At 42.2% G+C, this 22,417-nt stretch overlaps 1 protein-coding gene across 3 annotated transcripts in view; it reads left to right on the top strand.

Annotated features, from left to right (window-relative positions):
* The window catches only part of SAMTOR (S-adenosylmethionine sensor upstream of mTORC1), a 36,944-nt gene that overhangs the window by 1,619 nt on the left and 12,908 nt on the right, over window positions 1–22,417 (top strand). The window contains exon 1 of one of the 3 annotated variants that reach the window (XM_087873284.1): window positions 13,848–14,212. The exons of the other annotated variants lie outside the window; for them this stretch is intronic. Within the exon in view, the coding sequence (XP_087729410.1) occupies window positions 13,870–14,212 (343 nt within the window). The 5' untranslated portion in view covers window positions 13,848–13,869. Of the gene's footprint in view, window positions 1–13,847; window positions 14,213–22,417 lie in introns of those variants that run through there. 3 annotated transcript variants of the gene reach the window in all.

Here is a 22,417-nt window from a genome sequence, read left to right as displayed (position 1 = left end):
GGAGTGACGGGTCGCCCCCATTATTACTTGCGCGGCTGCATTCTGGACCAGTTGGAGCCTCCGGGTGCTTCTCAAGGGGAGCCTCATGTAGAGAGCGTTACAATAGTCCAGACGGGAAGTGACAAGGGCGTGAGTGACTGTGCGCAAGGCGTCCCGATCCAGAAAGGGGCGCAACTGGGAAATCAGGCGAACCTGATAAAAAGCCCCCCTGGCCACGGCCGTCATATGATCATCCAAAGACAGTCGTGAGTCCAGGAGGATGCCCAAGTTGCAAGCCCTCTCTGAGGGGGGTAAGATCTCATCCCCAATAGTCAGTGATGGTGTAAGCTGGCTATATCGGGACGCCGGGAACCACAGCCACTCAGTCTTGGAGGGATTGAGTCTGAGCCTGTTCCTCCCCGTCCAGATCCGCACGGCCTTCAGGCAACGGGACATCACGTCAAGAGCATCATTGGGGTGGCCTGGGGTTGAAATGTACAACTGTGTGTCATCAGCATACAGTTTACACTTCACCCCAAAGCCACGGATGATCTCGCCCAGCGGCTTCACATAAATGTTAAACAGAAGGGGTGAGGGAACATCCCTGCGGCACCCCACAAGTGAGGAACCTCGAGATCAACCTCTGCCCTCCCATCAACACAGACTGCGTACGGTCAGAGAGGAAGGAGGAGAACCACCATAAAACGGTGCCTCCCACTCCCAACCCCTCTAGCCGACGCAGCATGATACCATGATCGATGGTATCAAAAGCCGCTGAGAGGTCTAGGAGGACCAGAACAGAGGAGCAACCCCTGTCCCGAGCCCTCCAGAAATCATCAACCAATGCAATCAATGCCGTTTCCGTGCTGTAACCCGCCCTGAAGCCTGACTGGCACGGATCTAGATAGACAGCTTCATCCAGGAATCGAGGAAGTTGCCTCGCCACCACACTCTCGACAACCTTCAATAGAATTGAGAGTAACACCTATCCTGTAAATTTGACTAAAATTTGTTATAAAAAAAGCCCTTTATCCCAGAATTTTATGGAATAGTGGAACAAACTCTTTTGTACGGTTCAGTTTTATTCTTTATCTCAGAGTATTTGGGCCTGACCACTTGAAATAATAGTGATTTAACTGACAAATTAGGATAATCTTGAAAGCAAAACAAAAGAATAACACCTACTGTTCTCTTGAACAGATACTATAAAAATGAGGAAGTTTCTCATAGTTTCTAAAGTAGTCTTTAATAAAATTGTTCACCAATGGCCACCATAGTAAGAGGGCATATTTACTTTGTAGATGTGTTCAATTTTTTAAAAAAGACTATTGGTAGTCTCAAGGTTGAAGTACTGCATTTGCTTTTCATGGCACAGCCCTTGGAAATACTCTCAAACGGTCCAGGCCCAGACCAGGGAGGAGTCAAGCAAACACATACAGGAAACTCAGCAACTCAAGAATACAGGTTTTACTTCTCACTCATGGGCCGGAGCCTTGGTACACATTGAGTATAACACACAAAGCGATGCAAAGTCAGCTCTGGAAGCTCTCGCTTCCCAGCGTGTTTTATGGCTCAGGGCCACGCCCGCTGATCATCCAGCCACACCTGCTGGCCACCCAGCATCCAGCTGTCTGTGGCTGACACCCGGGTGCGGGCCTGAGGCCACCGGTAGAGTCCTGGACTGCAGGGATGGATGCACGGAAACATGTGGACAATCGCAGGGCGAACAGCTGACAGGTGGCCACATTGCTCTGGGCCTAGACATCTGGCAGTGCTGCAGTAGCCATGGTCTTCATGCTTCCTACTGCCGCTGCTAGATGGCTGGCCAGTGCTGCCTCAATGTGCCCCACCGTCACCGCCACTGCCGAAGGACGCTCAGCTGACGAGTGGCTGGTCGGTGCTGTCCCAGCATGTGTCCCTGCAGCTCCTCTCACAACACCCAACAGCAAAAGAAATGGCTTTGTGCCCTTCCCCCTCCCCCCAAGGTATGGTGAGCCCCGGAGTGGGACTCAGCAAACACTTTGCAAATTGCCATTGGCTCAGAATGTGATACATAAGTGGGGAGCAGGGGTGGGTTCTAAATTTTTTTACTACCAGTTCTGTGGGTGTGGCTTATTTTGTGGGCATGGCTTGATGGTCATGTGACAATTCTTTAGGATTTACCAGAGGTACTGGTCTACCAGGCTTTTAACTGCTTCCAGAGCTGTACCGGTCTACTCATTTATTTTTGCAGGCATTGGTCTACCCATTTATTTTTGTAGGCACTGGTCTACTCATGTATTTTTGCAAGCACTGGTCTACACATTTATTTTTGCAGGCACCGGTCTACTCATGTATTTTTGCAGGCACCGGTCTACTCATGTATTTTTGCAGGCACCAGTCTACTCATTTGTTTTTGGAGGTCTACCACCAAACTGCCTTTTACCACTTATCAGCTGTAGGGCGGCCCTTTGAAGCTCCGCGGCAAGAGTTTAAACAGTTTTTTTCTTTATAGCCCATCAGCTGGGACTCAGGAGGCAGCAATAGATTGGGGGTGGGGCCAAATAAAAGATAAGAATAACGTGGGGGGGCGGGGGGGGCAGAACCGGTTCAGTGATGTCATATCGTCACTGCTACTGGGTCGGTGGAACCGGGCCGAACTGGGAGGAACTGGTGGGGAGGAACTTCAACAATTGCACTGGTTAGCAGTTGCTTTTTGAGCCCAATTTAAGGTACGTATTAGAACAGCCTGTGATTTCTGCTACAGATTCTAGGGTTATATTATGGATTAATTGTCATTGAATAAGGCTGGCCTTAATGTTTAGGAGCCAATTTAAAACTACTATTTTAGTCAGATTTTGAGGAATTTTTATATTGATATTTTAAATTTTGTTGTTGTTAGTTGCGAAGTCGTGTCCGACCCATTGCAACCCCATGGACAGCGTTCCTCCAGGCTTTCCTGTCCTACCATCCTCTGGAGTCCATTTAAGCTCACGCCTACTGCTTCAGTGACTCCATCCAGCCACCTCGTGCTCTGTTGTCCCATTCTTCTTTTGCCTTCAATCTTTCCCAGCATTAGACTCTTCTCTAGTGAGTCCTTCCTTCTCATTAGGTGGCCAAAGTATTTGAGTTTCGGGTTCAGGATCTGGCCTTCTAAATAGCAGTCAGGGTTGATCTCCTCTAGGACTGACCGGTTTGATCACCTTGCAGTTCAAGGGACTCACAGGAGTCTTCTCCAGCACCATAGTTCAAAGGGCTCAATTCTTTGGCGCTCAGCCTTTCTTATGGTCCAACTTTCATAGCCATACACTGAAACTGGGAAAACCATAGCTTTGACTATATGCACTTTTGTAGCTTTAATTAATTAATTTGACTAAACAAATGCTTAGAGTCAATAGGGTTGGCAACAAGTACATGATTATATCAAATCATGTTGCGTCCCTTTCTGGATCGGGACACCTTGCGCACGGTCACTCATGCCCTAGTTACCTCCCGTATGGACTACTGTAATGCTCTCTACATGGGGCTCCCCTTGAAAAGCACCCGGAGGCTCCAACTGGTCCAGAATGTAGCCGCGCGGGTGATTATGGGCACAGCTCGTTACGCCCATGTAACACCTCTCCTACGCGAGCTGCACTGGCTCCCGGTGGTCTTCCGGGTGCGATTCAAGGTGTTAGTTATCACCTTCAAAGCGCTCCATGGCTTAGGACCTGGGTACCTACGAGACCGTCTTTTGCCACCAATAGCCTCCCACCGACCAGTTCGTTCTCACAGGGAGGGACTACTCAGGATACCGTCAGTCAAATTATGCCGACTGGCAACTCCCAGGGGGAGGGCCTTCTCTGAGGACTCCAACCCTTTGGAATGAACTGCCCCCGGAGATACGGAATATCCCTGATCTCCGTGCTTTCCGCTGTGCCCTCAAGACCCTGATGTTCCAACAGGCGGGGCTAAACATATGAACATGTGAATGAATTTTTTAAATGTTATCTAATTCTGGGTTTTATTTAATTGACCAAACTAAGTAATAATTTTAATTAGCAATTTTATGATGTTTGTGTGTCTATATTTTTCTTTTTTTTTTTTATTGCAAAAGTTTTACAATTACATTTTCACCCCTTTTTTCACCCCCCCACCTCCCTCCCCAAACTTCCCGTCCTCCCTAACCCTCCCTAACCCTCCCCCCCCAGACTTCCCTATTATGTACTCATAACTAATAACACTGATATATATACCTGAACCCGTCCCTCCCCCTATATAATTTTCCCTCTTTGTCTCTTTACATTAAGATATTTCTAATACATTATTTTCAAATAAAGGCTATTTGATACTTTCTAGTTTGGTATTTGTTCTGAACATATTCTATCCACCTTTTCCATTCCCATTCATAAGTCTCTTGTGAACAATCTTTTAAATATGCTGAAATCTTCGCCATCTCTGCAAAACTGGCCATCTTCAAAGTCCATTCCTCGATAGTAGGCAAAGCTTCATTCTTCCAATATTTACCTATCAACAATCTTGCTGCTGTTATCATATGCAATATTAATTTTATTTCACCCCGTGTAAAACCCTTAACTATACCCAATAAAAACAATTGTGGAGAAAATTGAATTTTTTTCTTCAAAACATTCTGCATGACCCACCTTATTTTTATCCAAAAAGCCTTAACTTTCCTACAGGTCCACCAAACATGATAATACGTAGCATCCAAGCATTCGCATCTCCAACATTTTGGCTGAACATTAGGGTACATACATGACAACTTTTTAGGATCTAAATGCCATCTATAAAACATTTTATAAAAATTTTCCCTCAGATTCTGCGACTGTGTAAATTTAACATTCTGAACCCAAATTTTTTCCCATGTTTCCAACATCACTGGTTCTTCAAAATTTTGTGCCCACTTAATCATGCAATCTTTAACTAATTCAGTTTCTGAATCCCTTTCTAGCAAAACATTATAAAGCCTTTTAATATGCATTGGACCTTTCTCTCTTATATGTCTAACCAATTCTTCCTCATGCAACATAATACCAGTTTTTTGGTCCTCTTTCCATCTCAATTGTAATTGATTATATTGTAACCAGGTTAAATTAATCCCTTCGTCCAACAGTGTCTGCAATGTCTTCAGCTGCCATCTGCCCGCATCTGTAAAAAGAACCTCTTTGTATAAAAACCCCCTGAGTGACATTATATTTGTATTCCACAAGGTATGACCAAGATCCAGCCATAGCGGTATTTTATAATCCCATTTGAGTCGGTGCTTCTTCCAAACTCTCATCAAAGAGTCTCTAAGTATATGACTTTTAAATACTTTATCAACTTTGTCATCATAAAATAGGTAAGCATGCCATCCAAATTCAAGATCAAAACTTTCTGCATTCAATATTCCAGCCTTTTTACTTCCAAACCAATCACTTGTTAAGGTTAAAGCTGCTGCATCATAATATAACTGTAGGCTTGGAAGTTTAAGGCCTCCTCTTTCTGGAACATCTTGCATAATTTTCAATTTCACTCTCGGCTTTTTCTCGTTCCAGACAAACTTATTAAGTCCAGTTTGCCAAACTTTCAGTTGTTTATCACTTTTAAGCACCGGAATCATTTGAAACAAAAACAGAAATCTTGGCAAAATATTCATCTTAACTGCTGCTATTCTTCCAAGTAAAGACAGTTGCAGCTTTTTCCAAGTCTCCATGTCTTTCTGAACCTCTCGCCACAACACCTCATAGTTATTTTGAAACAATTTCATATTTGATTCTGCAACCTGAACTCCAAGATATTTTACCTTAGGTACAATTTCAAAACCTGCCCTCCTTTCAAGCTCATGTTTACGATCTTGTGTCATATTTTTGACTATCATTTTAGTCTTTTTTGAATTCAGTCTAAAACCTGAAACTCTACCATAGTCTTGTATAATGTCGTTCATCAGGATTATTGATTCCATTGGTTGTGATAGGGTAACCACCAGATCATCTGCAAATGCCTTTATTCTATAATCCTCTTGCCTTATCATTATGCCTTTCAAAATTTTTGAGTCCCGTATTGTATTTAGCAAGACTTCCAATGTTAAAATAAATAAAAGTGGGGACAACGGACATCCCTGTCTTGTTCCTTTTTCAATTTTAAACTCTGTCGTCAAACTTCCATTAATAATAATCTGTGCTTTTTGCTCTTGATAAATTGCTGAGATCGCCTGTATAAATTGGTCCCCAAAGCCCATCTTTTTTAAAGTCTTTAGTAGAAAATTCCAATCCACTCTATCAAAGGCCTTCTCCGCATCCAAAAAAACCAGCACTGCAGAGATCTGTTTATTCTTGTCAAGATATTCCAATAAGTCTATTACTTGCCTTACATTGTCCTTCATATATCTGCCCTCAATAAATCCCGCTTGGTCCGCATGAATCACCTTTTGGATTACTGGCATCAACCTGTTGGCTAATACCTTCGCATAAATTTTATAGTCTGTGTTCAAAAGAGATATTGGTCTGTAGTTCTCTGGTTTTTTAGGACCAACTTGTTCTTTTGGTATCAAAGATATATAAGCAGTTGTCCAAGATGGGGGTATTTTGCCCCCTTGTTGAATATTGCAGAATAAATCTCTAAGTTGTCCCACCATTTCAGCTTGTAAAGTTTTGTAATACACTGCGGTCAAACCATCCGTGCCAGGAGCTTTGGCTGTTTTTAGCTGTTTAATTGCTGCTGTTATCTCCTCCTCTGTTATAGGATAATTCATTCTTTCCTTTTGTTGATCAGTAATTTTTGTAACTCTCTTATCCTTTAAATATTTTTCTATAAGTCCATTCTGCACCTCTTCTTTAGCATATAGTTTAGTATAATAATCCACAAAAGCTTCTTTAATTAGTTTTTGTTGAAAGATTTCTTTCCCTCCAATATCAATACTATCAATAGTCCGTATACTTTGTTTTTTCCTCAATGTGTAAGCCAACCATCTGCCCGGTTTGTTAGCGTTGCAAAATGTATTATGCTTCGCGTATTGTAAACTTGTTGCAACTTGTTCCGCCATAAGCATTTGAAATTGGTCTTTCAAAAGTTTTATAGCATTTCGTATTCTTTCATCTGTTGGATTTTTAATGAGTAACTGTTCTTTATTCTTTATTTCCATTTCCAACTCAAATCTTTTCTTTTGTCGGAACAGTCTATGTTTAGAATTCATGTAGATGAGTACCCCTCTCATATAAGCTTTACTTGCATCCCAAACAATTTCAATTGGGGTACCTTTATTCAAATTTATTTCAAAAAATTCTTTCAAATGCTTTTTAAGTTCTATTGTATTTTTTTCATATCTAAACAAGTTCTCATTTAATCTCCAAGAACGTCTCTCAACCTTATCCATCTCAATTTCTATTCATACAGGGCTATGGTCAGTCAGAGTTCTTGGAAAAATCTTTGTTCTTTTTGTCTTAACAAGTAAATCATTTGACAACAGGATAAAATCAATCCTAGAAAAAGATCTATGTCTATCCGAGAAAAAAGTGTAGTCCAATTCATTTGGATTATGTATTCTCCAAACATCTTTTAATTCCATATCTTCTTTCATATCAAAAAAAGTCTGTGGTAGTCTAATTCTAGACTTTGCCAAGCTCTTTTTATCTAGTTTAGAATCAATTACTCCATTCCAGTCTCCCATAATTAAAATAGATCTATAGTCCCATTGCAATATTTTAGTATGTAACATCTTATAAAAATAATCCTGTTGTTGGTTGGGAGCATAGATTCCAATCAAAAGAATTTGACCATTTGCTGTGAGCAATTCAATTGCTACAAACCTACCATCTTGATCTGCTTCTATAACTTTCGCTGTTAATTTTTTATTTACATAAATAACCACACCATTCTTTTTCTGCGAAGTTGAAGATATATAATGTGCTCCTAGTTTTGAGTTTATCAAATATTTTTGATCTTGAGTTGTGATATGCGTTTCTTGTAAACATATTATATCATTATTAAATTGTTTCAAATATGTAAATAATTTCTTCCTTTTCTGTGCTGAATTCAACCCATTGACATTCCAAGATAGACACTTAAAGGTCATCAGCCTCTTTCTGGAGCACAGAGCAAAATATTTGAAGTTCATCCGAGAGCTTCGATCTCGCTCCTCCCATAGCTCCACTCTCTTGTACGGTACTCTTAACTGCCTTCTTGTCTTGTCTTTCCTGTTGTTGTTGTTGCTGTTGTTTAAGTAGCTTGGATTGGGCTCTAGTTATACGTTGATCTTTAACTTCTGTCAACTGAATCAAATCCAAAATTGGAGAAGAATCCAACAAGGGCTCACTCAGAAAACCTCCTTCTGCACCTTGCACGTTTTCTAATTCCTGCTTAGACTGTTCTTTCAATTGCCTCTCTTCACTCTCCTTAATCTCCAAAACTGTAGATGTACGTGGAGATGGTGTTCTTTCCTTAAGAATAGTACTGTAAAAGTGTTGTGCCTTCTCCACGGTATTCAACCGATATCCTTCTCCCTTATATCTAAAAATTATCCCAGCTGGTGCGTCCCACCGGAAGGGTATCTGTAAATTTTTCAATTCCTTAACAAGAAAACCAAATTCTTTTCTAGCTTTCAGCATTTTGGGAGGTAATTCTTTAAAAATTTCAAGTCGTGAGCCCCCCACTTGTACAGAAGTGTGAAAAGATTTTTGCAGGATATCATTTCTAATTTCTCTCTCAGTAAAGTATATGACCACATCTCTAGGCAATTGTCTTTGTCTGGCCACCCAAGAGTTCACTCTGTAAATTTTATCTATTTTATGAAATACCAAATCAGGATTAGCTTGTAAAATCTTAGCCAAGGCTTCAGAGCAAACCTGTCTCAAGTCCTGTCTCTCCTCCTCTCGAATTCCCCGAAGCCGTATGGCAAATTCCATCGCCCGGAATTGTATCATAACAATCTCATCTTCAATTCTCTGCATTTTATTGTCAACTTCATCAATTTTATAATCATTGTCTTTCATCTTAACATTAACTTCTGATTTGAATTCTTCAACTTTAAAATCAACTTTCCCAATAAATTCTGCCAGGCCAGACGCCACTTCTGATATTTTTTTGGTCACCTTATTTTGATTCTGTTTCACCATGTCTTTAACTTCATTAATTTCCTGCATAAATTCCTGATGTGATTTTTGAAGTTTATCATCTATCCCCTGTTGAGATTTTTGAAATTTGTCATCCAGAGTTTTAGAAATCAATTCTTTTAAATCTCCCACATCAAATTCTTTTTTCTGGGTTTGTAGCTGTTGAGCAGGGGGAAGTTGCGTTTGATGTTTGTGTGTGGGGGATCCCCCCCCTAATGCCTTCCCTTCCTGCTTCTTTGAAGCCATCCTGGCTCATGATCTAGTTTTTCTAAAGAGGGAAGTTCCTTTTCCTTTCCCTCCTGCACAAAGACTTCTAAAAAAGTCCCCCAGATTTAATCAAACAAGGGTTAAAATAAAGCAAAGTCCAATATTGAAAAGGGAAAAAATTTTCCAGTTATTTCTCTTATAACAAGCAAGGCAGCTTAGTAGCAACTTGGAAACTTTGTAGCAAAACAAAGTAACTTCACCAATCCACACTCGCTGGCTCGTTAACTCTGAAGCTAGGCGCCATGTTTTTTCAAAGCACTTTCACTCATTCGCATTTTCTCAGATTGAAAAGTCAACAAAGTGCTAATACTTGCGTTTCCAAATTTCAGGATTCAGGTAGTTTCGCTGTTTATTAAAACTGGTTCTTTCGCTTTAAGTTTCCTGCAACCGGCTTGTTCTGCAGAAGCAGAATCGTCCCACGCCGCCCGGAGTCTCAGCAGGTTGGAAGGGAGCCACGCCTGTTTCCTCCCCAGAAACGATTCCCTGGGGGGTTACAGGGGCTCGACCTGTGCCCTGCTATCTCTCCTCCAACAATCCTCAGGATTTTGAAGTTTTCGAGCCGCTTCTCAATCGCGAAGCGGCTCTACAGGCGGCGGGGCTGGCGGAGCTTCAAAGAGCGCCGCCGTCGCCGAAGACAAGGAAACCGGAAGTCTATATTTTTCTTGACTGTACACCGCCTTGAGTCCTACGGGAGAAAGGCGGTATAGAAATATAATAAATAAATAAATAAATAAATAAATAAATAAATATCACTCACATTTTAAGAAACCTTTAGAAACAATCATAGCCAGTGTATTTGCAGTGATAGGACTCTTTGTCAGGATGAAGATCAGCTAAATCTTTTTTTCTAATTTTTTTTTATTTTTTCCAACATAAACATAAAAAAGAAAAATTTTCTCAAAAATGAAGTCTTGGTCCGGTCACAGATGGCTATACTAGTTTAACAAATGAAAACAGATAATTTTAACATAAATTTCAACATCTTAATTTAAATCTTTCTATTATCTCATCATACATCTTAATCTACTAAAACAAAGCTCGACGCCGGTTTGGCGTTGTGGCGATGCAGTCAGGGAAAAACACCGACTGGCAAACTGCCACTGACAAGTCTGCAGACCTACCCTGCCCTGAAGGTACAGGGGAAAGAGAGGGACCCCTTGGGCGACAGAGAGGAACAGGCAAGTTCCTCGGAGGCCGGAGGCAACCCTCTAAGTCAGCGGCGGAGGACGACAGCCATGGTGGCTGCCTCGAGACTGCGACAAATCGGGACAAGCAATGTGCAGGAGGAAGGAAGAAAGGATGATGTGCTTTGGAGCCGGGTGAGTGACACCAACCCAGGCGAGAAACAATGTGTGAATAAGGATATTTACAAATAAGACCCCCAGCCTTACCAGCGGCTGAAGATCTGAGGGGCTTGAAGATTTTGTAAAATAAGGAAAGGAATTGAAGACCCTTTAAGAATTTTACTTTAACATTGATAGATTGGCTAAATAATAGAATAAAAAGAGGATAAGGTTAGCGTAGCTTTTATTTCTTATTTGTATATTTGGACTGAAAAGAATGTATTGTGTAAGGTTCTCACCACGATCTATATGTTGTTATATATTTTGTTTGTAAAGAAATAAATAAAAATTTAAAAAAAATTGATAGATTTGGAATGAATTGTTTATTAACCAAATAGAGTTGGATATTCGAATTTTCTTGTTAAAACTGAAATGGATTTGACTTTTGGAAAAGAGAAAAGCGATAATTAAGGATTTGTCATCTTTAAAAGCCAGACAAAGAGATTAAACAGATTGCTACATAAATGTTTCAAAATGGCGTTTGAAGCTGTGACTAAGTGAAAGTGTTGATTGCGGAAACTTGTTTTTTTTCCTGAAAAGAACCTATTTGACTTGTTACATATTGTGGATTACTTTGAAAAGAACTATGGTTTTTTGAACTTTAGAGATTCCTATTCTGTCTTCTAATGGCTCTATAAAGAAAGAAGAAACACAATGACTAATAAACTTTTAACTAACTGGCGCAGCAACAAAAGCTTGGCGCAGGAATGGAAGTGGAGAAGCTGATGGATTTTACTGGAAACAGATTCTACAATAGAATTAAAAAGGATATGCAGAGTTATAAGCATGGAAGTATTGACTTTGAATTGAAATGCTTATGGACAGATAAGGAAATGAAGAAGCAAAATAGATAAACTAGATAGCAATGTTTGAACGCTTAATTGTTTAAATGGTTCAAGGTTTAAGTGAGCTTTAAATAAAAACAAGTGCTTATGGTAAAATAAAGATAGAAAATTAAAAATAAAAGATAATTAAAATAGGAGTGGGAAGTTAAGGTGACTAAAAGTGATATTTTCATAAAAGCATAATTAGATGTAACATATTTTAGTTTTAAATTGATAAAGTGGTGGATGATAATTATGATTAATTGTTAATGATTATAGATGATATACTAAGGTACACAGATGGAAGTCATAATTGAGATTGAATTTAACACATGTTGGAAATGATTAATATTAAGAAATAGATGGGGATACACCCAGGAAGAGTATAGTTGGAAACAGTGGATTAATAGACAACATATTGAAGAAGAAATTTTTAAAATAAATTAGCAGAATAGTAGTTGGAGTTAAGGAGGAGAATAAGCTGAAAACTCAGCCAAAATAATGTAATGCTGGAAATCAGCCAAATAATAGGTGGAGTTATGGAGAATGCTGTTAATCAGCCAAAATAAAGCATGCTGGAAATCAGCCAAAACAATGGAAAATGCTGGTAATCAGCCAAATAATAGTTGGAGTTATGGAGGAGATTATGCTGAAAACTCAGCTAAAATAAGTAATGCTGGAAATCAGCCAAATAATAGGTGGCGCTATGGAGGAGAATGCTGGAAATCAGCCCAAATAAAGCATGCTGGTAATCACCAAAATAAGAGAAAATGCTGTAAATCAGCCAAATAATAGTTATGGAGGAGAATATGCTGAAAACTCAGCCAAAATATGTTATGCTGGAAGATCAGCTAAATCTTTTAAGTTACCTGAAAAACTAATTATTAGATAACTTACTGGTATTTATTTTAGCTGATTTCCTAGATGAGGTTTATTCAGTTGTATCTGAAAAATAATCCCACAATCTATATAAATAAAAATGTAAATGTTTGTTTGTTCAAAATCGTAAATCTCTGAAAGTTCTTCACCGATTGCTTTGAAATTTTGACACAATGTTGCATTCGAATACGCGTGTGTTTTTATATACCTACAAGCATGGGAGGTGTAGTCTCCGGTCCTCTGGAAGGTCCCACTTTGAAACGAAAGCCTGTCAGGAATCTTCTCCCTGCTTTTCAGGACTCCATGTCTGGCCTTTCCCCTGAGATAACAGCAAGGGGTCATGGGAAATGTATTTCCTCTGGGCGTTGCAAAGGCTGCTATGGGCCGAATGCTCTACGCTGGCCTACAAATCCCAGGATGCCTTCAGGAAACGGACGGGCGGTTAAAAAAGGATAATCCACACGGCGTGGCGTTTACAACAGCCGTTAGGGCGGTGCTGTTTCCCCGCCTTCGGGTCTTTTCCTTTTTTTAGGGAAGGCCGGAAACGGCTTCTAGAGAGGCATGGAGTTGTCGTCTCCCATAATCCCGTTTCTCCTCACAGACCAGGCTGGGGTTGAAGAAGTTTGGGGGGGGGAGATAAAAAATATTAAAAAACCCCAACACATATCCTTACCTCACGGAACTATAACCAACGAGAGGAGCCGTTCCGTTCCCTTCCCCTCTATGGTTTTGAGGGGGGGGGCGGCGGAAGTGAAGGGACGGCGGAAGAGCCTGACACGTCGCTGGGCCCTGCCTTTTCCAGTCTGCGCGGCCGCCATTTTGTTCATGAGGGAAAGAGAGAAGGAGGAAGCCGTTGTGAGGAGGAGGAGCACCCGCATCTTTTCCCCGCCACTGTTGGGAGTGTTGCCGCGGGCCCTCGGTCGGGCCCCCCACCCCTCCCCAGCCTCTACTCTTTCTGCCTCTCTTGCCGTGGGGGGTGGGGGAAGAGAGAGCAGCACCCCGCCAGCCAGCCATGCCTTCCTCGCCACTCCAGGTGGCTGTGGTTTGCTCCAGTAACCAAAACCGCAGCATGGAGGCCCACAATATCCTCAGGTAATGCCAGGCCTGCCTGCCTGCCTTTCGACAACCACTCACCGGCGGGGGTTTGAATTGGGCAGGGAAACCCCCCCGATCGTCGTCACTGGCTTCCTCCATAAAAACACGGCGCCATTTAAAACATTGGGGTGAGGGGGGGATTCCTTTCTCCCTCAGGTCAGCAGGAGGAGGAATTTCTCTCATTGGGTTTTTATTTTTATTTATATAGACTAGCTGTATCTGGCCATGCGTTGCTGTGGCTCAGTCTTGTGGCTATACAATATTTTTTGACCAAGTGCCAATAATTTCCCTCTGTAGCTCAGGTCACGCCTACTTTGCCTCCGTCCCACCAGTCTTTTCACTCGGTCGATTGTATTCAGACCTGAGTTGCCTTTCTCTATGTTTCTTTTTGGACTTTAACGTCGCAGCAACCCAATGACAGGCGCGAGTCGGGTCTTTTCCCCTCAGCGCTGCCGCTGCCAAACCCACAAGCAAAATGGCGGGAAATGTCAACTGCCGCAAAGCATCCTCCCGACTAACGGAGTATGCCGTACCTTTGGCAGGGACCCCGATGCCACCTGTGGTGCGGAGAGCTGCGAACGTGAAGGCGGTTATACCGGCAAGCTGGGAAACCAGCTCTTACACCCGCGGCAAACTATCCTCGGAGGCTTCCAAAGACAAACCTCCAGAGCCCCAGGAACGCAAACTCACCGACGGCAGCCCGGCCAGAGGCCTCCGCCAATCCCACGACGCACAGCTGTCCCAATACAAGCACCAAGTAGGTAAAAGTCCAAGAAAGCAAATGATAAGCGATGTTAAAGTCCAAAAAGAAACGTAGAGAAAGGCAACTCAGGTCTGAATCCAATCGACCGAGTGAAAAGACTGGTGGGACGGAGGCAAAGTAGGCGTGACCTGAGCTACAGAGGGAAATTATTGGCACTCGGTCAAAAAATATTTTATACCCACAAGACTGGGCCACAGCAACGTGTGGCCGGGTACAGCTAGTTTAAAATATATTGGCCTTATGGTTTTAGTCTTAATTTATTATCTCCTGTCATTGTTTTATACTGTTTGCTTCTTATATGTTTTAAAAGAGAAAAGATAATATTGGGGTGGACATGATTTGTACTTGTTAATAGTTTATTATATTATTATTTATTTATTTATTTCAATTTGTATACCGCCCTTCTCCTAGTGGACTCAGGGCGGTGAACAGCCAGAACTAAAACACATGCCAATACAAAATTTAAAATTGTTAAAAGAATGACATAACTGGCCCAATTTAAAACAATTCAATTAAAACCCAATGACAATTTAAAACTAAAAAACTAAAAAAGACTAAAAAGGGGGGGGGTTCACGCCAGCCCTGCTTGATGGAAAAGAAAAGTTTTCAGGGCACGGTGAAAGACCCGGAGATCCGATATCCTTCGTATCTCCGGGGGCAAATCATTCCAGAGGGCAGGAGCTGCCACAGAGAAGGCCCTCCCCCTGGGGGTCGCCAGCCGACATTGGCCTGGCTGACGGCACCCTGAGGAGTCCCTCTCTGTGGGCGCGTACTGGTCAGTGGCAGGCTATCGGCGGCAGAAGGCGGTCCTGCAAATACCCAGGTCCTAGTTGTAAATCTGCTAGGTTGATTATTAATGTAGAGGCTTTTACGTGGTTACTCAAAACTAAACATTTAATTCAGTAGGCATAATCCAAAATGAGTTTACAATTAGATAATTGATCTATCTACAGGCACAAATAGAACATGTTTAAGCTTAAATTATATGTAATATAAAAATCCTGAGTCCTTCTGGAGAAGGGCAGCATATAAATACATGAAATAAATAAATAAATAAATAAATAAATAAATAAACAAATAAATAAATAAATAAATAAATAAATAATAAATAATAAATAAATAAATAAATAAATAAATAAATAAATAAATAAATAATAAATGTTTTGAACGAGTAAACTAATTGTGTATGTAAATTTTACACCAAAGCATATAAAACAAAATTAAATACTGTATATAATTACCATTTAAGGCAAATTCTGAGGTGGCAAGCAGGCTCTGTTCTGGCAAACTAATCATTACTGAATATAGGGAGGAGAGGCTGAGGTGCCAAGCAGGCTGTCAGAAATCTCAAGTGTACAACACTCAGCTGGTCAGAGCCTATTCACCTCTACAGTTCTGCTTGTATGCATGTAGCAAATCAGCTGGCCAGAACCCACTCACTGCCTGTCCACATACACTGACAATCAGCTTGTTACTGATTATCAGTGAGGAAAGGGAAATGTTCAGGGATGGGGGTGGGGGAAGAGAGAGACTCTGGCCAGTGGATACAAGAAGGCTTTAAGTACTCCCTTTAGTGAATTTCCAGAGTTATTCAAAGGAAAACATAATGGGTAATACTTACACCACCCTAAGATTTATTTAATCTTGACCAACTCTGGCTGCGGCAGTCCTAAAGTAAGCGGGCGCATGGGGCCGCTTAACCTCACCCCTGCCCTAGCTTGATTTTTATGCCTGCGTCTTGCCCCACCTTGTACAACCAGACAGTGGGTGGGGCTTAACTAGGGCTTATTTTGTGGGTTAGGGCTTATATTGGTGTTCATGGGAAAATTTTAAAAAGCTCCCTGCCATTTCTATCCAGTAATTCTACAATTATGTAAATTTTGGATATACTTATTTTAGGACCACATCTTTGGAAGTAGAGGTTATACAATTTTATAGAATATTTTTCTTAGATATTTGCTATAAAGTCCACCCTGTTATATATAGTCTGCTCTAAGCCTCTCTGATATTTATTACTGATCCTGAGATTCTAATGCAGGGCTACCATATCGGGGCTGCGACAACTGTGCTTTCTGTTGTCATCTAGCAGTCACCTGGACTTTTTGCAGATAAATCTGGGAGCCCTATGCTAATGCAAAAAAACATAAATCAAAAAGAGAAGTTCTCTCATCTTCTTTTTTGACAATACTTTTAGCTCTACAAGCCTGAGGCAGAACTGAGAATGGAAAATTTCAGTTCATTATATAGTTCTGTAGCCTATTTAGTGACCTGAGGAGGTGAGTATAGCTTCTTAACTGCAGACATATTTACTTTGCAGATGTAGTCAATTTTTGAAAAAAGACTGTATTAGTTGTGTCAAGGCTGAAGTATTGCATTTACTTCTTAACGTTTTCTTAACATTTAGGAGCCAATTTAAAGCCGCTATTTTAGTCAGATTTTGAGGAATTTGTATATTGATATTTTAAATAACTTTAATAGTCTTGTTTTAATTGCAAATTAAAACTAATTAGTTTTATAAAATGGAACATTTTAAAGTAGAAAACAAGTTCCATAGAATTGAAAATTTATTCTGGCCTACCTGCTTTTCTGGAATGTTCAATGTTATATCATTTTATTTATTTATTTATTTATTTATCTATCTATCTATCTATCTATCTATCTATCTATCTATCTATCTATCTATCTATCTATCTTGTATGCCGCCTTTCTCCAAAGACTCAAGGCGGTTTACAATGCATTAAAAACCATATATAAAAACATTAAAAATTAAAACATTAAAAATAATTAAAACCCATTCACACCATTTGTGGCCGGATCTCGCCAGATTGCAACAGCAAGATCAAAGGCCCCAGGCTTGCCAGAAAAGCCAGGTCTTCACTGCTTTTCGGAAGGCCAATAGGGTGGGGATGGTCCGGATCTCAGGAGGTAACTAATTCCAGAGAGCTGGGGCAGCCACAGAGAAGGCCCTCCCCTGCAGGCCCGCCAGCCGGCACTGTTTAGCTGACGGGATCCGGAGGAGACCAACTCTGTGGGATGGTCTCACAATTACAAATTAATCATCAGAGCTGAAGTTAGTAGTTTAGAGAGTATATAGTTTATCCTTGACAAAGGTTTTGTCCTGACACTGCCCTTTATGAAGTGGCTTTACATGCCCTCTCAGAGCCAAGGACAAGTTTTGGAAGGGACCTTGTAGGTCAGGAGTCCTCAAACTTTTTGAACGGGGGGCCACTGAGGGTCCCTCAGACTGTTGGGGGGCCAGACTGGCTAGGTGGGTGTGGCTGGGGCCCCCATGTGACTGGGTGGGCTTAGCTTGGCCATGTGACTGGGCGTGGCTAGGTGGCCATGTGTCTGGGTGGATGTGGCTGGGTGGGCGCGGCCAATTTAGCAGTCCATTAAATAATACACACAAATGAAACTTTGTTTTTCTCCTGGGAGTGTTTTATTTGCTTTTGTTTGACTTTTCTTTTTAACAGAACATTTTTAAAGTTGTTTACGAGTCTAGTGGTCCACTTCAGAAAACTCAGTTTTGCAGCAATTCTTCTCAGCCCCAAGGAGGTTACAATCAACATTCATCCATCTCTCCCTCTCCCTCTCCCTCCCTCTCCTAGAAGAGCAAATGGGGGTGGGGAAGACAAACCTTGCTGAATCCCATTCCATTCCATTCAATTCCATTCGCTCTCTCCCTCCCATCTCTCTGTCAGGAAAGAAACGTCTCCTACAAGAGCAAATGGGGGTGGGGAAGAGAAACCTTGCTCCATTCCATTCTATTCAGTGGTGGGATTCAATTTTTTTAATAACTGGTTCTGTGGGCGTGGCTTAGTTGGGGTGTGTGGCTTGGTGGTCATGTGACTGGGTGGGCGTGGCTAACTGGTCATGTGACTGGGTGGGCGTGGCTAACTGGTCATGTGACTGGGTTGGCATGGCTATATGCATAGGGACTACTCAGAAGGCTGAAAAAAGTGATTTCTGCCTGGTCCTCACACTTTTGACCGGTCCTCACACTTATGACCATCCTCACATTTATGCCCGTTGCAGCATTCTTAACAACCGTGTCACTCATTTCACAACTACTTCTCTTCACCACGGTGACAAGATAGGGCGCAAAACGTAAAATATGAGGACAGTCGTAAGTGCAAGGACTGGTCAAAAGTGCGAGGAACGGTCAAAAATCACTTTTTCAGCCCTCTGAGTAGTCCATATGCACATAGGGATTACCCAGAGGGATGAAAAAAGTGATTTCTGACAGGTCCTCGCACTTTTGACCGGTCATCATTTATGTCAATTGCAGCACTTAATTAAATAAAAATGACCTACTGGAGCGGTCGGAGGCAGTTCGAGGTGGGTGTTCAGGCTGGCTGCAGGGCAAGGTGATGCAACCGGGGTAGGTAGGCCGCTGCTGCCCAGGTAGGAGGCGGGCACAGGCCTGCAGGGCTGGCTGCAGGGTGAAGCAATCGGATGGGGCAGGACAGGGGTCTGCAATTTTAAACACTCAATCTTAAACACATGTAAACACTTAAACACAACCTTAAACCTGGGTGGGCATTGCTAACACCATATCACTTACTCCCACCCAGGTTTTATGGCTCCTGTCAGGTGTGCTTCCTTCAAAGTCCAGGAAAGAATGAGCCAAACTCCATATTTTATAGAGTAATGTACTTTTACTGGATGATGAAATGAACGCAACCAAAGGAAAGAAAGCTGAAACTGAAGCAATAGGCGCAAAAGTTGCATATAGAAAGCATCCCCTCCCACTGTCCATCATCAATCACCCAATCCAAAGGTCTCCCAGAGGTCAGGTGGAAACACGTCTGGCATAATCATCAATCAGGAACGCGATAACGGTTGACCCGATAGCCACTTCGGTGGTTAGGTTTCGTTTCTTCAAAATCCACCAGCTTGCTTCCCTCCCCCACGCTCTTCCCTCCCCCGTTTCTTATAGCAGCCAAAGCAGAAAGTCGGAGGCTGACATTCGGCCCCTCCAGAGAAAAGACGTTAGTCCTAAATAGGGAAAAGAGAAGGAAGGGGAAAAAGGAGATTGCAATATAAACATTAAAGCTTATCAGAATATTTGTTATGAAACAACTGCACTTTCTTTGGCACCCGGACACCACGTTTGTTCACCCATTCAGCTTGAGACAAAGGGAAATGTTTCCAAGCCACCAAATATTGCACCCTACCATGGTGCTTCCTAGAGTCTAGAATTTTTTTGACTTCGAAATGTTGCTCCCCTTCTATCAGTATGGGAACTGGAGGGGAATCTTGGTCAGGTTGTAAAGGGGACAAGTGTTCTGGTTTCAACAAACTAACATGAAACACAGGGTGTATCCGTCTCAATGTTTTTGGCAATTCCAATTCAACTGTGACTGGATTAATAAGTGACCAGGAAAGGACCCACATACTTGGGTCCAAGCTTTTTTGATTTCTGTGAAGTCTGTAAGTATTTGGTGGAAAGATAAACACTGTCCCCCACTTTATACACATGTGCTGGGGACCGTTTTTTATCTGCTTGTGTCTTATGCGCTCGGTGTGCATCATCTAGGGCTTTTCGAGTTACAGCCCAAGTGCTCCGTAACTGTTCGATCCACTCAACCAAAGATGGGTTTTGTGGGGTGTCTTGTGGTAATTCGGGGATTGGCACAAAATCCTGACCTGACGCTACCTTAAACGGAGTGAACCCGGTGCTGCTATGGATAGAATTGTTGTATGCCACCTCCGCAAATGGCAATAAGTCCACCCAGTTGTCTTGCTGGTAATTTACATAACATCTCAGGTACTGTTCTAACACCGCATTGGTTCTCTCACAGGCCCCATTGGTCTGAGGGTGGTGGGCGGAGCTTAGTCCTTGGGCGGAGCCTATTAACTTTAAAAACTCCTTCCAAAAGTTGGAAGTAAATTGTACACCCTGTCCAAAATTATATGTTTTGGAGCTCCATGTAATCTGTAAATATGCTGAATAAACAGTTTTGCAAGAGTTTTTGCTGAAGGAATTTTAGAGCAGGAGATGAAATGCACTTGTTTGGAAAACAAATCCGTTACTGCCGAAATGACTGTGCACGCTTCACTTTCAGGTAGGTCAACAATAAAATCCATGGATATTTCCTTCCAAGGGGCATCCGGTCTTGCCACACTCTGCAGCAACCCAGGTGGCTTCCCCGGAGGTCTTTTTAGCTGAGGCACACACTGGACAACTAGCCACATATGCTTCTATGTCCTTTTTGAGGGCAGGCCACCAAAACTGTCTTTTAACAAGATGTAGAATTTTAACAAAGCCAAAGTGTCCGGCTGCCTTGGCATCATGAGCGTATTGTAATGCTGTTAATCTTAAACTCTCAGGAACATACAATTTAGCCCCTATCCAAGCTAGACCATCACGGAGGGTACATTCATTTGAATGGGTTTTAAACCATTCATCAGTTTTTAAGGCTTCTTGTAATTTCTGTAGTAGGTCGCCCGAAAAGGCTGGATCGGCCCTCGCCTGTGCTCTGGTAGTCATGGGCGCTGCCAGTTGTGTGGAAGGGATGATGGGTTGAACCACTTCTTTCTTGGTACTGTTGTATTGAGGCATTCTGGAGAGTGCATCCGCCATGAAATTCTTTCCACCCGGAATGTAGTGTTGGGTGAAATTAAAATGGTTGAAATGCTGGGCCCAATGAGTTTGCTTTGGTGACAGTTTACGTGGTATTTTCAACGCCTCCAGATTTTTGTGATCTGTCCAAACTTCAAACGGGTGCTTTGCTCCTTCCAGAAATTGTCTCCACGTTAACAATGCCCATCGCACCGCAAAAGCCTCTTTCTCCCATATGGCCCATCTCTCGGTTTCTGATAATTTACGGGACGTGTAAGCACAGGGTTGTAATTCCTCTTCTGCATTCTTTTGCAAAAGTACTGCTCCCACAGCCACGTCACTCGCGTCTGCTTGTACTACAAAAGGCTCTTCCATGTCTGGATGTTTGAGGACCGGCTCAGCAGCAAACAGTCGTTTTACCTTTTCAAAAGCTGCTTGACAGTCCATAGTCCATTCAAGAGGTTGTGAGGTTTTGCCTCACACTTAGTTTTCAGAAGATTTGTTATAGGCAGAGCTATTTTGGCAAATGAGGGGATAAACTGTCTAGAAATTCGCAAAACCCAGGAAACTATGTAACTGTTTGCGGGTGCGTGGGGCGGCCCATTCCAGTACGGCCCAAACCTTCCCAGGGTCCATCTCTATCCCCTCATGGGATATGCGATATCCAAGATAGTCAATTTTACTTTGACTCGCACTTAGATAGTTTGGCATATAGTTCAGCAGCCCTGAGTTTTTTCAGGACCGTTCGCACCAATTTCACACGATCGTCCATGTTCTCTGAGTAGATAAGAATGTCGTCCAAGTAGACCAGAACCCCCTTAAACAGGTGCTCATGCAGTACTTCGTTAATTAATTGCATGAACACAGCAGGGACTCCCTGTAGTCCAAACGGGAGTACTTTAAACTGGAAACAACCAAGTGGGCAGCTAAATGCTGTTTTTTACTCATCTCCCTTTTTAATTCTCACTCGGTAGTAAGCTTCCCGTAAGTCAAGTTTGGTGAAGATTTTTCCCTTTCCTAAGTGAGATAGCATGTCCTTCATAAGTGGTAGGGGGTAAACGTTCTCCACACAAATCACATTTAGGTTCCTATAATCAACTACCAAGCGAAAGGAACCATCCTTTTTTTCTCGGAAGAACACCGGTGCCGCCACCTTTGGTTTGGCAGGTTTAATAAACCCCCGTTCTAGATTTTTATCAATAAAGTTTCGCAATTCCCCTAATTCTCGAGGGGTCATGGGGTAGATTTTCGGCTTAGGAAGTTTCACACCTGGGAGTATTTCAATGGTACGTCCGTAGCCCTGTGGGGAGGCAGTACATCCGAGGCCTTTTCGCTAAAAACTTCTCGGAGATCACAATACTCTTTTGGAATCTTCTCCTCCCCTTCAATGTGGACTACTGCCATTTCCACAGTTTCGGGTCCTGACCTGTCCTCTGGGGGGGGGTTCCCTCTCTAATCTCAGTTTTCCGGTGCGAATACGCAAAACTCCGGTTTTCCAATTAACTCGTGGGTTCCATCTACGGAGCCAAGGCAGTCCAAGTATGAGGGGTCGTTCCATGCCAGGGGCCACAATGAATCTGAGACTTTCTACGTGATTCCCCCAGCTGCATTTCAATGAGTTCAGTCACAAAACT

This window comes from Pantherophis guttatus, chromosome 7 (assembly GCF_059756535.1).
Source record: "Pantherophis guttatus breed Tessera chromosome 7, ASM5975653v1, whole genome shotgun sequence".
Taxonomy (NCBI): domain Eukaryota; kingdom Metazoa; phylum Chordata; class Lepidosauria; order Squamata; family Colubridae; genus Pantherophis; species Pantherophis guttatus.
The sequence above is the reverse complement of the archived record's forward strand: the minus strand, read 5'-3'. Positions and strand labels throughout refer to the sequence as shown.